Source organism: Anarrhichthys ocellatus, unplaced genomic scaffold (genome assembly GCF_004355925.1).
Source record: "Anarrhichthys ocellatus isolate YVR2014 unplaced genomic scaffold, GSC_Weel_1.0 scaffold7, whole genome shotgun sequence".
Classification (NCBI taxonomy): domain Eukaryota; kingdom Metazoa; phylum Chordata; class Actinopteri; order Perciformes; family Anarhichadidae; genus Anarrhichthys; species Anarrhichthys ocellatus.
The window spans coordinates 6,274,336-6,291,132 of NW_022280037.1; the positions used below are offsets into that span (position 1 = coordinate 6,274,336).

The 16,797-nt window shown below is 41.6% G+C and overlaps 2 protein-coding genes across 2 annotated transcripts; both read left to right on the top strand.

Moving 5' to 3' along the window:
- The first annotated feature begins 3,058 nt into the window (after positions 1–3,058).
- Positions 3,059–12,475, top strand: grhl3 (grainyhead-like transcription factor 3). The gene is made up of 15 exons (XM_031846982.1): positions 3,059–3,197; positions 4,756–4,930; positions 5,044–5,099; positions 5,845–6,109; positions 6,227–6,466; positions 7,094–7,205; positions 7,402–7,496; positions 7,989–8,147; positions 8,266–8,335; positions 8,420–8,532; positions 9,378–9,403; positions 9,519–9,604; positions 9,722–9,807; positions 9,993–10,057; positions 11,278–12,475. The coding sequence occupies exons 1-15, from the start codon at positions 3,181–3,183 to the stop codon at positions 11,393–11,395; spliced, it is 1,683 nt and encodes a 560-aa protein (XP_031702842.1). The 5' UTR covers positions 3,059–3,180; the 3' UTR covers positions 11,396–12,475.
- Positions 12,476–12,630: 155 nt separating this feature from the next.
- cldn23l (claudin 23-like) lies at positions 12,631–16,105 on the top strand. Its single transcript, XM_031847611.1, has 3 exons — positions 12,631–12,999; positions 14,707–14,752; positions 14,886–16,105. Exon 3 carries the CDS (start codon positions 15,153–15,155, stop codon positions 15,900–15,902), a length of 750 nt encoding a protein of 249 aa, XP_031703471.1. The 5' UTR covers positions 12,631–12,999; positions 14,707–14,752; positions 14,886–15,152; the 3' UTR covers positions 15,903–16,105.
- The last annotated feature ends 692 nt before the right edge of the window (positions 16,106–16,797 follow it).

Here is a 16,797-nt window from a genome sequence, read left to right on the forward strand (position 1 = left end):
TGTTAGTGTTTGTGTAAAGGTGCATTTTCTCTCCTTAAAGGGACTCTGTGTGTAGTAGCAAAGACAAAACTTGACAAAACTTGACTTCCTTGTTGCAAGCTTACCTTTCTAATTTTCCTGCAGAGATAAAACATTAAAACATATCATATGGTAATATAAAAGGAAACCATGTCCTCTTATTGTCAGCATGGGTTTGTGTTCTGCAAGCTCAGACACAAACCACATTTGGTTTTACTGGTTCATAACTTCCTGATAATTTCCTTAGAATTTTCCTGAAAGAAAAAAAATAGTCCCTTCATTGAAAGAACTGCTCCATTTAAATCAAAGCAAATATTTATATATTGTTCATTTATTATCATTATCTTTATTTTCCATATATGTAGAATGTGTTCTTTTTTTCATGTTCAGTTGACCTGCTGTGCTCTAGTGATTTTAAACTAACAATATACAGAATAATGTACAGCAATTAATTGGAAGTTGACTGATCAAACAGTGTCTCCGCTTTCCTTATAATTAGTACCAAATTACATAATAACATTCAGGACACTTTTGAATTCTTAAGAAATTATCTGGTGATTACACTTTCATTTTACATTTTTTACAATCCCAACTAAAGGTCACATTCATGATGATTGATAATTATTATCTTTTTCAGGTTTTCCCGTGAGAACATAAATTAAGAACTCGCTGCCCATGTTAACAGTTAAGAATTTAGCAGTTGCTGCTTGAACTTCATTGCAAATTTTAGGGCAGTTTATTTGTCTAACAATAAAGTAGCATTTGTTTCAGAATGCCTGGTTATTTGTGTTCATCGGGGCCTTCTTTGATTTTTCCTGCGGTTGAAGTGCAGAGAGAGAAATAAAGAGACTGAAGTGAGAATAAAAGGGTTTAACAGCTTGATATGTTAATCACAGAGCACTAATGAGGGACAGAAAAATAAGATGGGGTGAGAGAGAAAGAAACCACAGGTGAGAGAAACCGTTCACACCGTCAACGGGCTGATGAAAAGTGAAAGTGGCGTTGACCCACGTCCATGTTACATCCATCCTCTGTTCCCTTCTCCTCTCTCTCTTTAAGAACTTATGGTTCTACAGTCTATACACTATGTCTTACAATATTTGGGATATGATATTTTATTCAACTACATTTAGATAGTGCAGTAGACAGAGATGGGGCTTTAATTAATTTCAATGAATTTTAATTGTGTATACAGTATACTTCAGGACATATGGAGTTGAGTAATGAAGGTGCGCCAACCGTACACAGAAAGTCTTGCTTCTTTCTCCTAACTCACTTGATTCGATGCCAACTTGCCCTGTAGGGCTTTGTGTCTATGTGTGTGTTATATTTATGAGGGTGTGGGTGAGTGTGTGGGCAAGCTGCACAGCACGCACTCTTGTGTGTTGCCACGCCAGATTCCCTCAGGTGCTAGTCCCAACAAGTGCTCACACACACACACACACACACACACACACACACACATGCACACACACACAAATGAACAGATAAACAGTCACATGCAATTATACACATGCACATTACTTTCTTTTTGTGTGTTTGCGTAAGTGTGCAGTGTGTGGGTGGAAGATAATACACCTGACTAACATGAAGACCTTACAAGCCCCCACTGCTTTTGGATCACTGATAGAACGAGATGTGAGCTTTGACTTTGCTTGCTAGAGTGTGTGTGTGTGTGCGTGTGTGTGTGTGTGTGTGTGTGTGTGTGTGTGTGTGTTTTGCTGTGAAATCATTGTAAAAGTGAACACATCTTGAAGTCATGATCTACACAGTTTGTAATCAACCTCATCAAATCCGTCTCCATTCATTTCCCAAGGCTTGTCTCTGAATTATTAAATAAATATTGTACGTTTAACTCCACCACATTTGTTACTTCACTGATCATTTTATCAAATTATTTTAATAGATCAAAATTGCTAACACCATGTAAAGTAGCTATACTGTAAAAACTGTACTGTAATGTACTGTACGCATCAATAACAATAATAAACCCAGTAATATAGTATATATATAATAGTATAAACCTCTAAAATAAAACTTAAGTACCTTTAATTAAGTATCATTAAGAATGCAGGACTTTTACTATAATGGAGGATTTTTTTTAAATTGTGGAATTGCTACTTTTATTTAAGCATAGGAGGTAAATTAAAACAGTTTTTAAGTAGGTAATAAAGTAAAATTCTTAAAAAAAACTTTCAATGATTTATTTAACAATATATTCGATGTTTTTTTTAAATACTAGAATTAAGGAGTAAGGGTTAGGGTTATTGAGTTGAGTTATTGTGTAAACTCAAATGTATTGATTAAAAAGGGAAAGTTCTCAATGCAAATTGACAAGCAAGGCAGCGTCAATTATAATAAGTACATTTCATTTCAAAGACGCACAATGTGCTTTACATTTAAAATGAAAAAAAGAAGAGTGAGGCATCAAAAATAAAATAAACATATGCAACACAGTGGTATAACAACAAAGAAAATAGACAGAAAATCCACATATATTTACATGTGCACCCAATACAGACATTAGCTGCAATTCTGAATTTAAGAAAAATTTCAATGTTCATTTTTTTTTGTGTTTAAATGCAATCTTTTCTGTCTTAATGCACAGCATTTTTTTCTAGCATCTTTGATCCCAAGAAAATGAAGAAACCAAAGCCTGTGTTATGGAAATAAAGGGGGAGAGTGAAAAATGATACTGAAAAACTATTAACATGTTAAAGCTGAGTTCCAGGCTTTTCTCATAGTCATTACTAAACATATCACACCTCTGGGATCCCCAATCTCACTCTTTTATTCACTAGCACAATGAGATTCAAAACCCTCCTGCCTTGGATTGTCTTGCAAAGCGCCCCCTTGGCTGAACACACTCATACACATGCAAGCCAGTTTCTCTCCAGCCTGTGAAGAGTTAATAATCCTACACCTGTCCTATCAGACACCTGTTTCACTCCTCTCAGCCAATCAGAGTAGAGAGGGAAACTCACTGCTGGCATGAAATAAATCTGGGCCCGGCTCAGAGGGAATCACAACACTTGACTCATCTGTGTGTCACTGATCTCCTCTGCTAGACTGATACACTCACTGACTCAGAAGAGAGAAGCTCAAACAAACTGCGAACTGTGAAATTAAAGGAACCTATTCCGGCTGACTTGGATTGGAGAAATGACCAAAGAGACTGAGTAAGTTCTGTGAGCATACTTTTTCATATCATAAAATGAGTGCTTTATCAGGATTTAATTTTTCCAAAGTGTGCTTTTTGTCCACAAAATGAAAAACATTTTGATTTAAACTTAGTGATGTTTTTTTTTTTTGTCTGGGGGACAGAAACCCCCCTTCTTCCTATTTGCAATGAGACCCCCATGTGAAAGATCCCTGTTTTAAGAAAGGGGTGTTTTGCAGGAGAAATTGATATGGATAGTTTTAACACACACGCGCACACACACACACACACAATTTGGTCTGTGGTGGTAGTGGGTCTGTTTCGGCTTGCATTGTTACTAACCTAGGGGCCACAGAGCACAAAAGGAGACCGGGAAATAAGAATCTCCTCTTGAGGTGTTGGACACAGACAGAAGGCAATGACAGCATGTAATGCATTGAATTACATAATGGCGAAACCCTAGACACGAGCCCCCCCCCCCTCTGTGTCTGTGTAAAAAACATCTGCACTCAGCTGGTTGTTAGGGTAAAATGGAGAATAAGCAATGGGTTGTGTGGTGTTTATTGAGGCTGCTCGGTGTGAGAAGGAGAGACAGGTGCACCTTAGAGCAGGTGTATGAGGTTAGTTTTAGTATTTGTGATGTAGCTGAAATATCAAGGAAACAGACATAAACAAAAGCTATAATCTGGTGTTATAATGCACAGTATTCGATATGCAAATACAGAATGTCTTGTATTCCAGGTGTGGGCGTTTGAATGCAGTACTCTTTCATTAATCCTTGTGAGAAATCCCTGGATTTCTCCCTAAGCTGTGGTTCTGTTGTGGTTGGGAACAACTGTGGTCTTTTCCTCCTGTCAGCACATTTAATTAGCTGTTTATCCAGAGTAAACTGCAGCTATTTGTTCATTAGCTACTTCAGGTAAACTCCAAACGGGGATTTTTCTGGTAGGCAGGATATTTAAAATCCAATGTCAACGTGAGTCTTTCCAAACAAATTCAAGCCTCTGAACAACCCCCCCACCCTATTTTTTTTTTTCTACAAGTGGTATGGAAAGCCAGAACTCTCCGCATGTGGCGATCCATTTACTTTGTAAGAAAATCTTGTCATCTCTTTTAAGTTTTATTGGAGTTCTCTTTTAAGTTTTAATAGAGTTTATATAAGATTCAACAATGTCGTTTTTGGTCCTTTCGCAACTCCAGAAACCACAAAACACAAGGTGTGTGTGTGTGTGTGTGTGTGTGTGTGTGCGTGTGTGTGTGTGTGTGTGTTAGTGGGTGGCCCTTGGCTTTCTTAAGTCTTTTTGACACCATTGCTTTTGAGGGATGTTACTCAGCTTTGTGGTTTTGCAATCGAAACCGTCCATGCTCAGAGGCAAGTTTGTGCAGCATCCTGCGGCTCAGGTACTGCTGTTAAACGTACCCTCGCTCTGTCTGTGTCAAATAAGCATTTAAATTACTTGAATATATTTATTTTCCTTTTTGACCACTTGATAATTATACATGTTTTCTTCTGTTTACAGTATATTTTGAGTCGTCAATCTAATCAATCACTGTCAACTCTTTTCTCCACTCTGCAGGACTCTGGGCCTGGTCTTTCAGAGCGAGAACTTCAACTATAACCGTTACAATAACTACAACATGGACTCCTGGTCCTACCTGGAGAGCCCTATCCTCGAGCAGAACCCCCCCAAATCCAGACTCCACCCAGGAGACGACCTGGCAGCCTTAACCATGCTGTATGAACAGTGCAAGGTATACAAGTGGAATTAGTAGTAATGAAAACTTTAACTCGATGTTAACCCCAAGATTAATTCTAACTTTCTACCTCCGATCACTTAAAAAATTAAATCTTTTTAATTTTCCAGAACCAGAAAGATCAGAAGAACGGCAACCGTATTGGCAACATCTGCAAAACAGAAAGGTAAGACACACATTTACCAAACTGTTGCTGTTGTAAAATCCTTTACATGTTTTTATATAAATAAATGAGTTTTCATCATAATATGTTACACTCTTTTTTTATTTTTTTATTTTTTTATTTTTTTATTTAATTTTTTTTTAACCAAGGACAGTGCCGATGAAATTAATAGCAAAATCACCCAAAACATGTAGATTAAAAAATAATCTTCAAAATCTATAATTTTAAGAAAATCTGCATGATTCAAAATAAAGGTTGTCTCCATCCCCTGTGAATAAAATGCATTAGAGAGAGAGTGTTAAAACAGAAAAAGAAAGGCAGGGCTTTGGGAGGCCATACACATGAGTGGGTAATCCCCAACTCAAACATAGTCAGGGGGATCATTGTCTACCTCTCCAGTCCTTCCATCCATCTATCCTCTCTCTATCATCGTGTTTTGCTTAAAGAGTTTCACAACAGGCCTCCCTCTGTCTTCACTGAGCTCTCCATTCCTACACAGAGAAGAAAAAAAGATGGATTAAGAGACAAATAGTACCCACCCAGACTTAAACCGCGTCTTTCTGCAAGTTCACCTTGCAGTAGCTGTGTGTGCTTTTGCGGACTGTTATATATTTGCACAGGCTGTCTGCAGGCTTCTGTCATGTTTAACACAGTTAGTCAGTTAGACAGGTTGTTTGCTTCCTTGCTCTCTTGGTACCTTGGTGGAGTGGAGTAGTCACAGAGATCTCTTTTTTTCTCACTCGGCCAGGCATCTAACCAACACCAATGAGCTTGTTTCATTGGAGGCGTCCGCCAACGTCATGAAGATCCTTTCTGAGAGTGTTCCCTTAAGCCATTCCCAAGAGGTTTTGGGATCCAAGCAGCAGCACGCCTCACTGCATATCTCTGCTCCCACCACCTCAGACACATACGCCACCCTGACCAGCGTCGTGGCAGACACTTACGACAAGCAGGAGCTTAACATCATCTTTGATTCCCTGCTGACCGGTTCTTTCCCCGATCATAGCACCGAGGTAAATTTAGCTTCATTGTTAAAAAGCTAAGCCCTGTTTCCCGTGTCTTCTATTTTGCATTTCTCCGGGCCTCTCCCTCTTTCCTTTCATTAACAAATGTCTTTTTGTGAATTTCAGACTCTTCCCTATAGCGATCCCTTCCCTGAAGACCAGTCCAGCCCGGTCTACTCAGGCTCCTACCCCGGCTCTCCACCAGAGAGATTCAGGAATGAGTTCCAGTTTTCCCTGGGAGCTCCCTTGGCTTCTTTTTACAAGTCCAGTGAGCTGCCCATGGTCTACCTGAACAAGGGCCAGTTCTACCCCATCACTCTCCAGGGAGTGGACAGCAGTGCCTGCCTCACTGCCACTAAAGTCAAGGTGAGTCATTGGGACACATTGTCAGGAGAAATGTTGAAATCATTCTCCAGAGTTGTTGTCCTGTTATTACTGTTGTTCTTAGTGGCATCCTTCCCTTCAGGCTTTTTTTAAACTGGCACATGATTATATCAATTCTTTGCGTGCCACCAAGCTAACCCATCCCAAAAAATGTCCCTCCCTTGGAGCCAGCTCCTCTGTGACTAATTCCCTGTTGACACCCTGCACACTGGGGTGGCACCATTAAAAATGACAGTGTCCTGCCCTGTATAATTTATCCTCACGCTGGTGTAATGAGGCCAGAGTGCAGCGGAGCTCAGCTCAACTCCCCAACAGAGTGGGGGAAAAAAAGGAGTGGACGAGGACGGGGGAGGAGGTGTGGTGTGTTTTTAAAACATAGGCGACAAGCCTTTTCTTTGTCAAGTGAATCAGAGGATAAGAATACACACAAACACACACCAGCTTACTGCAAATAACTGATGACAATGTGGTGAGAAAAGGGGGATTTGGAGTGATAAATGACACGTGACGGAGATTCTTCGACATCTAGGCTGGTGAAAGAATTCCACTCAGTTTGGCAAACGTACCTAATTGTCCTGCTTTCCTGTCAACTTTCTTTCTCCGCTTCAGACAGTGGTGATGGCTGTGTTTGAGAATGACAAGAGCCCCGAAATGCAGCTCCGCTTTTGGAATCACTGGCACGCACGTCAGCCAACCGCCAAGCAGAGGGTCATTGACATCGGTATGTTCATCACATGTACAAAAATACGCATTGGAACATCACTGTACACCTGTTAACAGACATGTACATCCAAGGACACGGAAGTGAAAGATTCCCTCGCTGTTCTGTGATATGTTGCGTAATAGCATCAACACATCACTCTTATCTATTAACACGTAAAGAAGATTGAAAATGTATTTTCTTTCCCCTTTCATAGCAGACTACAAAGAAGTTTTCAGCGGCATTAGCAATGTAGAGGAGTTGTCCTTCAACGCTCTCTCCTTTGTTTGGAACCCCAATGAAGAGGCCAAGGTAAACACACAGAAGCATGCAAATATGTTTTATATAACCTGGCTCTGTAAAGCCAGGGAAGGAACAGAACAGGTGGAGGATTTAGAAGAAAATAGACGAAAGGTAGGAGAAGGAGTGGCTGAGGAGGGAGGAGAGGAATCCCAGAAATGTGTTTGGCCCTGAGGCTCCTGTCACCACAGCGGGCGAGAGCCGCGGCGGCTTCTACGAGCTTCTCTGAGGCCCAAAGGCACTGGGGTGGGGCCACCAAACCTGCTGCGGGTGGGGAAAAAAGCAGGAAGAAGAGAAATTATCAGCAGAAAATGTGAGAATAGAGAGGTCCAAGACTGTGCTTTAATGAATAAATAAATAAGAACAATTGGACGTCAGAGAGAAACAAGTTTGAGGGCTCTTTTTAATTGTGTACACAATAGAATGACTTGCACAAACGATATCAGTGGTGAAAAACATGATGACAACATGATGTACTTAAAATACCTGCTCCTTTCCGCACAGGTTTACATCGGCATCAACTCCCTAAGCACAGACTTCTCGGCTCAGAAGGGAGTTAAAGGCCTGCCTCTAAACCTGCAGATCGACACTTACGACTTCAGCTCGGGAACCAACCAGCTCCTGCACAGAGCCGCTTGCCAGGTCAAGATTTTCTGCGATAAGGTATGTCGCTTGTGTCATGTCCATTCATGCGTCTTTTCTTACACACACACAAAAATACAACATTTGGCATTTGTGGAGTCAAAGTCATTATTGTAACCATGTGATCGTGTGTCCTCAGGGTGCTGAGAGGAAGATGCGTGATGAGGAGAGGAAGAGAACCAAAAGGAGGGTGAAGCCTGATGCTAACAGTAAGTGTTGCCAACAGGAAGCATGTCTTAAAGACATTTCATCTGTTTTAGAGAGTGTATTCTAACTTCTGCTTTTGTCTCCAGCCAACAAGTCTTTAGTGAGCAGCGACTGTACCTTCTTCCAAAGCCTGGATGATCACATCACCCAGCCAGTTCTCTTTATTCCAGAAACACACCTCTCCAGTTTACAGCGCATGGTAGGTCCCCCTTTACTATCTCCTCTCCTCTCCTCTCCTCCTGTGTTGAGTGAATCATGTTAGCGACCCCTGTTTCCCTGTAGGCAGTAGCACAGGCACGAGAGAGGCAGGGAAAAAACTGTGGGAAAGTATGCAGTGGGAAGGGGAGGGGGTGATGTCAGCGAAAGTGAGGCGAAACACAGACTTGGGATCAGATGAGCTAATTGGAGTCGAAACCAGGCAGAAGTACAAGCCGCTACAGCTACTGACACTGAGATTAAGCTATGGGGGCTTACACACAAAAACACACGCACACCTGGTGCAACAGCTCACAGACACCTGACACACACAGTATGCGCCACCCTCATATTCTCAGGGTTTTTTTCACACACAATTGCAAAAACAGTGAGTTGAGAGTGCTGTTCAGACAGGTCAGTTTCCTCACACCGTGGAGTCAATAGGGACATGTATTAGAGCGTGTGTGTAGGGGGAAAACGATGGATTTAATTTAGATGCAACTCGCCTGATTTACAGTGAGTGAAACTGTTGAAAAATGAAACCAGCAATTACAAAATAACTTAATGATACACTGATAGACAGTCTGCTGTGAATGGCAGTAAATGTCTTTGATTGGCTGGTACGATAAAGCGGAGGATGGTCCTATCTGTGTCTCTCCATCAGTGCCCACGCTTACGTAGTTTAGAGGTCATGGGAAAAGCAGTCTTAAAGCAATGATAACATTCTTCCTTGAAGGTATTGCGCACAGATAATGGTGGGAAAGGTGACTTTAAGCAATGCTTTTATCAGTGGAGTGGTGTCTAATCAGATCTCTGGTCTCCTCTCTGTTTTTCTCTTCGTCTCTCTAGGCCCCTCCCATGGACGAGGTTGAAAGGTGAGCGTAGAAAGCACATGGCGACATTAACAGCTGTACATCACAACCAGTTATTTCTGAATAAACGCATAGTGGCTGTTGTAGTCTAATGTGAACGTCTGTTGTGTTTTCCCAGGAGTTCTATGAAGAGATTGTATCCAGAGAGAGACCAGATCAGCGCTCCACCAAGCAAACAAGCCTGTAGAGAAGACCCACAAAGAGGTACGTAGAGAACTAAAAGTCTAACGTGAAAAAAGAAGATGCAATCAATAATGAGCCAATTAGCTTTCCTCGTCTTTTTAGCTAAATGTTTTAATTCCTTCTCTCGCTTTCCAATAGTTCTGCTGTACGTGAGGACGCACGCTGACGAGGTGTTTGATGCGCTCATGCTCAACGCGCCAACAGTTTCAGGCCTACGGGAAGCTGTAAGTAACAAACTCAGACTTCAAACGCATTACTGTATTATCTGACCTGATTTCGGAGGTGGAGATAAAGGCACACACACACTTCCCCCTTGTCTCGGTTGTTGCCTTCCAAAAAACCCACATCATGCTCACATATGTTACCCTACATTATCTCTCAAGTCCATTGTCTTTCTTTCTTTACTCAGGTTTCAGATAAGTACGGTATTCAAAAAGACACCATTGGAAAAATCTACAAAAAGTGCAAGAGAGGGTGAGTAACTTATTATTTCATTGGTAGGTAAAGTAGCGCATTTGACACAATGTGCATAAATGCAGGGCTTAGTTTGTGGTTTTAATCTCATTCTCCTTTAAGGAAAGTCATGTCGACAGACTGGGTAGGTAGGTTAGTTGGCTCGGCCTCCTGGAATGTGTTAATTGCAGCTCCTCCAAAAGAGAGACAGATGACTGAGGGAGGATGAAAAGATTACAAGTCTTACAGATGAGTCATGGGCAATTGTTGTCTTCATGCTTTCATAACCTAATCGGAACATCAGGAAGTATTCCAGTGTTGAAAGAGATATCTAGTGGCTTCCAGTTACTACCTAAAGGTTGTCCATCAAGTTGTGATCTTTTTTTTTTTTTTTTTTTTAATCTGTCACATTTCTATCAGCTGAACTTTAAGTTGGGTCAGATGACTTTATACGCGCTGCCCATCTCCTGCGCTGATTTTCGGTGTTTTAAGATTCATTTAAAAAAGGTGCCACTCCAGTGGTAATGAAAAGGTCACCTTTTCTCTTCATGACTGATTATTCACAAAGATCTTCTTGTAAAGTTATTAACATCCTTGCCAGCACAGGTTAGCACAATTTCCAAAAGATGCATCGACTGTAACTCGCACAGCCAGTTGCTGTCAAACTAATAATAGTCTGGATCACCTCCTGGAAAATAACAGCGATCAGAGGGCTTTTTCTTGAGATGTAAATAAGAACTCCTGACAGAGACTGAAACACCTTTTGGGTGATTTTTCTGCTGTTTCCTGCTTGCTGCTGGCAGCTGTCATTTGAGGGGGAGCAGCTAAGCTAACAGGTTGGGTTGCATTCTCCTTGCTGTTCCCTCCCTCCTCTTTCGCTCTTGTCTTCAATCAACCCTGTCGCTGCAGGCAGAATGCATGAGCCGCTGGTTAGCTCAGTCATTAATAAATCCTTCAAGACTTAAAGGTTAGCGTTGGTAGAGAAGGAAGAGAGTGACCTGTTGTTGTTGTTGTTGTTGTTGTTGCAACAAGAATTGCCCTACAAAGAAATGACATGCGTTCGAACCAAAACAAACTCTGGCGACCTGTTGCCTATGTCACACTTAAGTGAAAAGAGACACATTATTAAGGACAAACTGGTTTTGAAGTAAAATATGTTTTATATTGATTTTTTTTTTTTTGATTCGTGCGCCACATTTTCCTTGCAATCACTGAGATAACCTTGCTCGTCTCTTCTTCAGGATTTTCGTCAACATGGATGACAACATCATCCAACATTACACCAACCAGTCGGCCTTCCTCATCGAGATGTCCGAGGTTATCAGCGGTCAGTTCCAGGTCACCCTCATTGAAGTATGAGAGCAAGCAGCCTGCTCCATTGAAGAACGTAACGAATCCTTGCTGCCTAATTGAACCATCTCTAATAGCACTGCTCAGTCAAAGACAATGCAAGCTGTGGACTGGCAAAACCAATGAGAGATCTGGGCTCAGACGAGAGACGTTTTTAAGATTTCACTTGGAAAAGCCTATTCGTTTTCTCGATGTTGTAAATGCCACTCGCCCCATGATTTTGTTATTTGAATTGTAACGTAAGAGCAATTATGATGAGAATCCTGTGTATATATATAATGTAAATAGAACTTAATATGACAGTGTTTTTATAAACTAGACATGTGCATGTCGCAATCCATTTTCCACATATTGCTATGTATTTCAATTTTTTTTACAGAGCTCTGCACATGATTTGTGTATTTTTCAGCATTTTCAGAGGTTGCTATTCTTGTTTCTTTTAATGTATCCATCATTTCTTCTACAAGAGCCAATGGTGCGTTTCCTCACCCACAACCTGCTTAGGATGTTTTTTTTCACTGTCCCGACGGTTTGATTCAGAACCTAAAGTCAGACATTTCCACCCATAAAACCACACAATAGTTAGTATTGGCCACCATTTAGTTCAGAGTTGTGGACATTTCCTTTCTTTACAGTTTAACCAGAGTTTCCCTGGAAACAGTTCAAACCCCCAAACCCTGAGGCTGGCCAGAGGACTTTTTTATTGTGTGTGTGTGTGTGTGTGTGTGTGTGTGTGTGTGTGTGTGTGTGTGTGTGTGTGTGTGTGTGTGTGTGTGTGTGTGTGTGTGTGTGTGTGTGTGTAAAAAGTTGTAGGATTTTTTTTTTTTCCCCTTTTACGTTATGTATCATTTCAAAACAAGCATGTATCCCTGTAATATTTCATTATTATATCATGGCAATTCTGGTTGCATTAGTCACATCTTGCCTCTTTTGTAAGAAAATAAAGAAAATGCATAATAGGTTTTGTGGCTGTCTCTTAATTATACATACAGATCTAATTTAAAAGCTAGCCATTCACACCAAGGATCAATTATTACTGGTGTGTGTGTGTGCACTTATATTTATCTTTTCTTCTCTCATCTCTTGATAATAATCGCATATTAGAAATATAGAAACAGCTGATTCAGTTCTCTCTACAGATCAAACAAAAGCACGTATCCTACCTGCATGAGAGAGGTTCGGTCTTATGTTTTGTATCTTTGGTATGTCTGGGTCTGGGGGGGGGGGGGTTCACAATCCAACTAGGCAGCACACATGCGTTGAAGAAGAAAAGCTTTCCCTATGTGGTGACACTGACAACAGGGAGGCAATCCTGTCCTAGATATAACACAGACATCCTTCAGCAAGTCAAAGAGAGAGGCACTACATGCACACACAGAAAGTGAGACAGAGAGGCAGACGGTCGGGGCAAGCAGACAAAAATAGGCGCAGACAAAAGGACAAACGGAGGCAGAGACGGGCGGGGATACTGCAGAAGCAAGGATAAATGGGAAGGAAGAGAGAGCAAGGATAACGAAGAGGTGGCCGCTCCATCTCCCGCCTGAGAGAGAAACATGTTAGCCATTCAGATGAGAGCAGGGAGGCAGTGAGAAACCAACAACCCCTCCTGAATGGTAAGTAACTCTGACTATGTGGACTGCGTCTCTTTGTGTGTTTGCATTCGCTAGAAAATGTGCCTGCATGAGAGTGTTTGGGCTATTAATAACCCTACAGTATAGCCATCATTTTCAATTCATGATAAGCCTCTTGGATGTTGTGCCTCTCTGCAGATGTTCTCATACCATATCCCTCTTGCCGTCTCTGTATCAAAACAAATGCAGCATCTGGTGAAGTCACTGCTGTTAAATAAGCATTACAGACAAATACAAATTCTGCTTAGTGATAACAGAGTTGTAGCAGAGAAGCAGTTGATGTCCTGACAGCTGGGTCAGGTCTCCGATCCTCATGTGTCGTCTTCTCTCTTTCCCATCAAAGTCAAAACATTCTGGTAGCAGCGCAGGAAATGATGTTTCTAATTGCAATGTTAACATACACTGTAATTCTAGACACAGAATGACACTAGACAACAGCTATGTGTTTATGAAATTACACTCTACTCACAGATGTTATACAACATACAGACATACATTTCCATGGCACATTTCTATTTTATTTAATATTCTAGTTTGTTCTGGTATATTCCATCTTTCCTGTCTATTCTTAGACTGATATCCACTCAGTTGTCTTTGATCTTTTCTAAATGAAACTCCCCATTGCCTTCAAGGGTGATCGGTCAGTCTAAATATCAGCAACCCTCCAGTGACATTTCCAGAAGGCAAATATCTTACCATTAATTAGATCAAATTTACAAATATAATTCACGTAGGCTGAGCATCCTCACCAGAGTGCACCAAAACAAATACAAGCTGATTTTTGGCTTACGAATGAATTTCCCACCATCATCCATAAACACATGTTGCCAGTTCACAAGTGACATAAATTAGTTAGATTATCTGTTGTATGTCTTGCTTGTAAATGTTACATTTTAGGGTTAAATCAACATAAAAAAACAGAAGAAACTCAGAAACAATTTTTTTTTCTTATGTAAGACGTCATCATGTTATCACTGTTGTGTGTGTTTGTTTGACAAAGATGTTTACTGATTATAGATGCTTGTGTGTATGTGTGTGTGTGTGTGTGTGTGTGTGTGTGTGTGTGTGTGTGTTGATCTGCATTAGTCCCACATGTCTTGAAGTTGTTTTGTCTTCGTCCCAGAGGGCATTGTTTCTTTCTTTCCTCTTCTGGACCTCAATCTGCATTCAGACACTGGCCTGACATCACCAACCAAACTGAATTCTTACAAGGTCATTGTTTGCCATCAATTGTCAAGCTTTGAGAAAACAACAACACACCCTCCTGCACACACACACACACACACACAAAACACACACATGCACGACTGAAGTCAAACGTGCCAACATTTGTTACAAGCCAATATACAAGCTGATCAGGTCTTGTACAGACAGTAGTCCCACTAGGTGTTATGATAAATAAAGCAACACACACACTGTCACGTTGAGACTGGCCAGGTTATCGTATCCTAGCAACAGAGACCGACATCGACCGTTCGATCTTTTCCTGTCCAGCGGTGGAGCGGTGAAGCCAAGCCTCCTTCTGCTTTCTCAAGCGGCTGGAGCGCTCGTCTCTGCTCCACCTCACACCTCTGTTGTCTTTCATCTCTCTCTCTCTCTCTCTCTCTCTCTCTCTCTCTCTCTCTCCCCATCTCTCTTCTCTCATGACATGCTCCCCACTTTCTGACTGACTCTTTCTCCTTCACTCAGACTGTCACAATGAAGAATCTGCAGCTAAAACAGTTTTGACAAAGAGGTAATGGATGAATTTCTATTTTGAACTGATGTTCTTATCACTGTACTGACTCCCTTTGATTTTGCTAATAGCTGAATTACACCTTTTTGTGAAGAAAATATTTGAAGTTTTAAGTTCTTTGTTTTTTTTACAGACACAGATCGGCAGCGTATGCTCAGAGGAGACATTTGTGTTGTGAACACTGAGAAACAACAGAAGACAAAACATTCTGAACAGATCCACACTGTTATGAGGGGTCCCATGACACTGACGCATAATAATTACAAGCAGCATCCACTGTCATCTTTCTTTTGGAAAACACTCTCAGTGTTGAGCGCAGGTACTGTGCAGGTTTTTATTTTGACAAATTAGTCATAAGTCTTGAGAGTTTTTGTAAAGAATCAGAGTTGCACCACTTACGATGCACACTTCAGCCTCCATGGTGACGGGGATTGTCTTCGCCCCTTTGGGATTGGTCCTCATCTTCACCGCCGCCATCACACCTCAGTGGAGAGAGAGACAGGCACGTCTGGGCCCGGGGTCATTTCTTCGGTCAGGAGGAAAAGGTCAAGGGACGAAGGTCAGGTCCAGATCCATGGAGGTGCTGATCTTACTGCGCTCTGATGGACTTTGGGAGAGCTGCCTGCAGGTGGAGAACTCAGAGCTGAAGCAGTGCTGGCCTGTTGCAGGTCCATATCAGAGAGACCCGAGGGTTCGCCTGGCACAAGGTTTGATCCTGACCTCGTTGTTCCTGTGCGGCACTGGCATTGTGCTGGCGTGTATCGGGGTCCGGTGTTGGACAGATATACCTCTGAGAGGTATAGCAGCTACAGGTGGACTCCTGGTGGTGATTGCCGGGCTGCTGAGCCTGACTGCACTCGGGGTGTACACCCACAACCTTACAAGACTGGGGATGGAAGATCCAAGTAAAGGGATAAATAACCCCAGGTTCCCCCCCCACCTCAGCCTGCGTCCTGCCGGCTCGCTCTACTTTGGGTGGCTCGGTTCATGTTTACAGATGCTGGGAGGCAGTGCTCTGCTGTTAAGCTTCAAACGACCAAGATACCCGACTTGCCCTTCCTGCCCAAAGCTACCTGTCTGCCCCGCATGTCGTTCATGTCCGCAGATCACCAACAAGCCAGAGACCGATGTATATGAGGTCAGCTGTTAGAATGTCAACCTCACACTAAAAATAATTTAAAGGTGAAAGTTTGCAGCTCTTATACGAATGTCCAATCAGTGATGATGGTAAATGTAGCCAATTGAAGCTATAAATTCACCAGTTGGTGCTTACATTGACTTACATTCATTTCCTAGAGACGTACCTTAATCATATCCGAATCCTAATCCTTATCCTTACTCTAACCTTAACCTAAACCTAACCTTACCCTAACCTTCAACCAAGTTTTAAACCTAAATTGCAAGTTTAGCTGAATGTCTGAGTCAGCCAAAACACTGTAAACTGCATCCTGGTCCATTACATCCTCTGCATTTATATTTTGGGATGCCATTTTTGCTTTTTGCACTAGAAACAAAGAGAACGAAGTTCTGTTTTTGAGCTACATCTAAAGCTCAGCCCCCTGGCTACCAAGCTGGCTATCCAAGCTGCCTGTAGTTCTTCCTTGCCACAAACTACATCATTGTCATGTCAAATGAAGGCACTGGATGCAGTAAGAACAATAGATTTTGCAGCCATAGCTTCCTGGGTCAATAGCACACGCCGAGGAATTTATTGCTCCGATCGACTACATTTACAATCAACACTGATTGGACATCCACATAAAACAAGCTGAATTTTCCCTTTAAAACGTTAGTAAAGAAGAAAAAATCTGGACACATAGGCACTAAAGTCCCTTTGAACTCATCAGCTGATAAATCTGCCAACTAAGGAAATGAGTCAATTCATAAATTACTGTGAACCACAGGACATTACCACTACTTGATTGATGGACTTGTCAGGTATGAGCATGATGGTTGTACAGTAACTGCATCTTGACGTAGACAGAATGATCATTTTGGTTGGGTGTAAAATTCAAAGTGATGAATGAAAGAATACAAAGATTGTT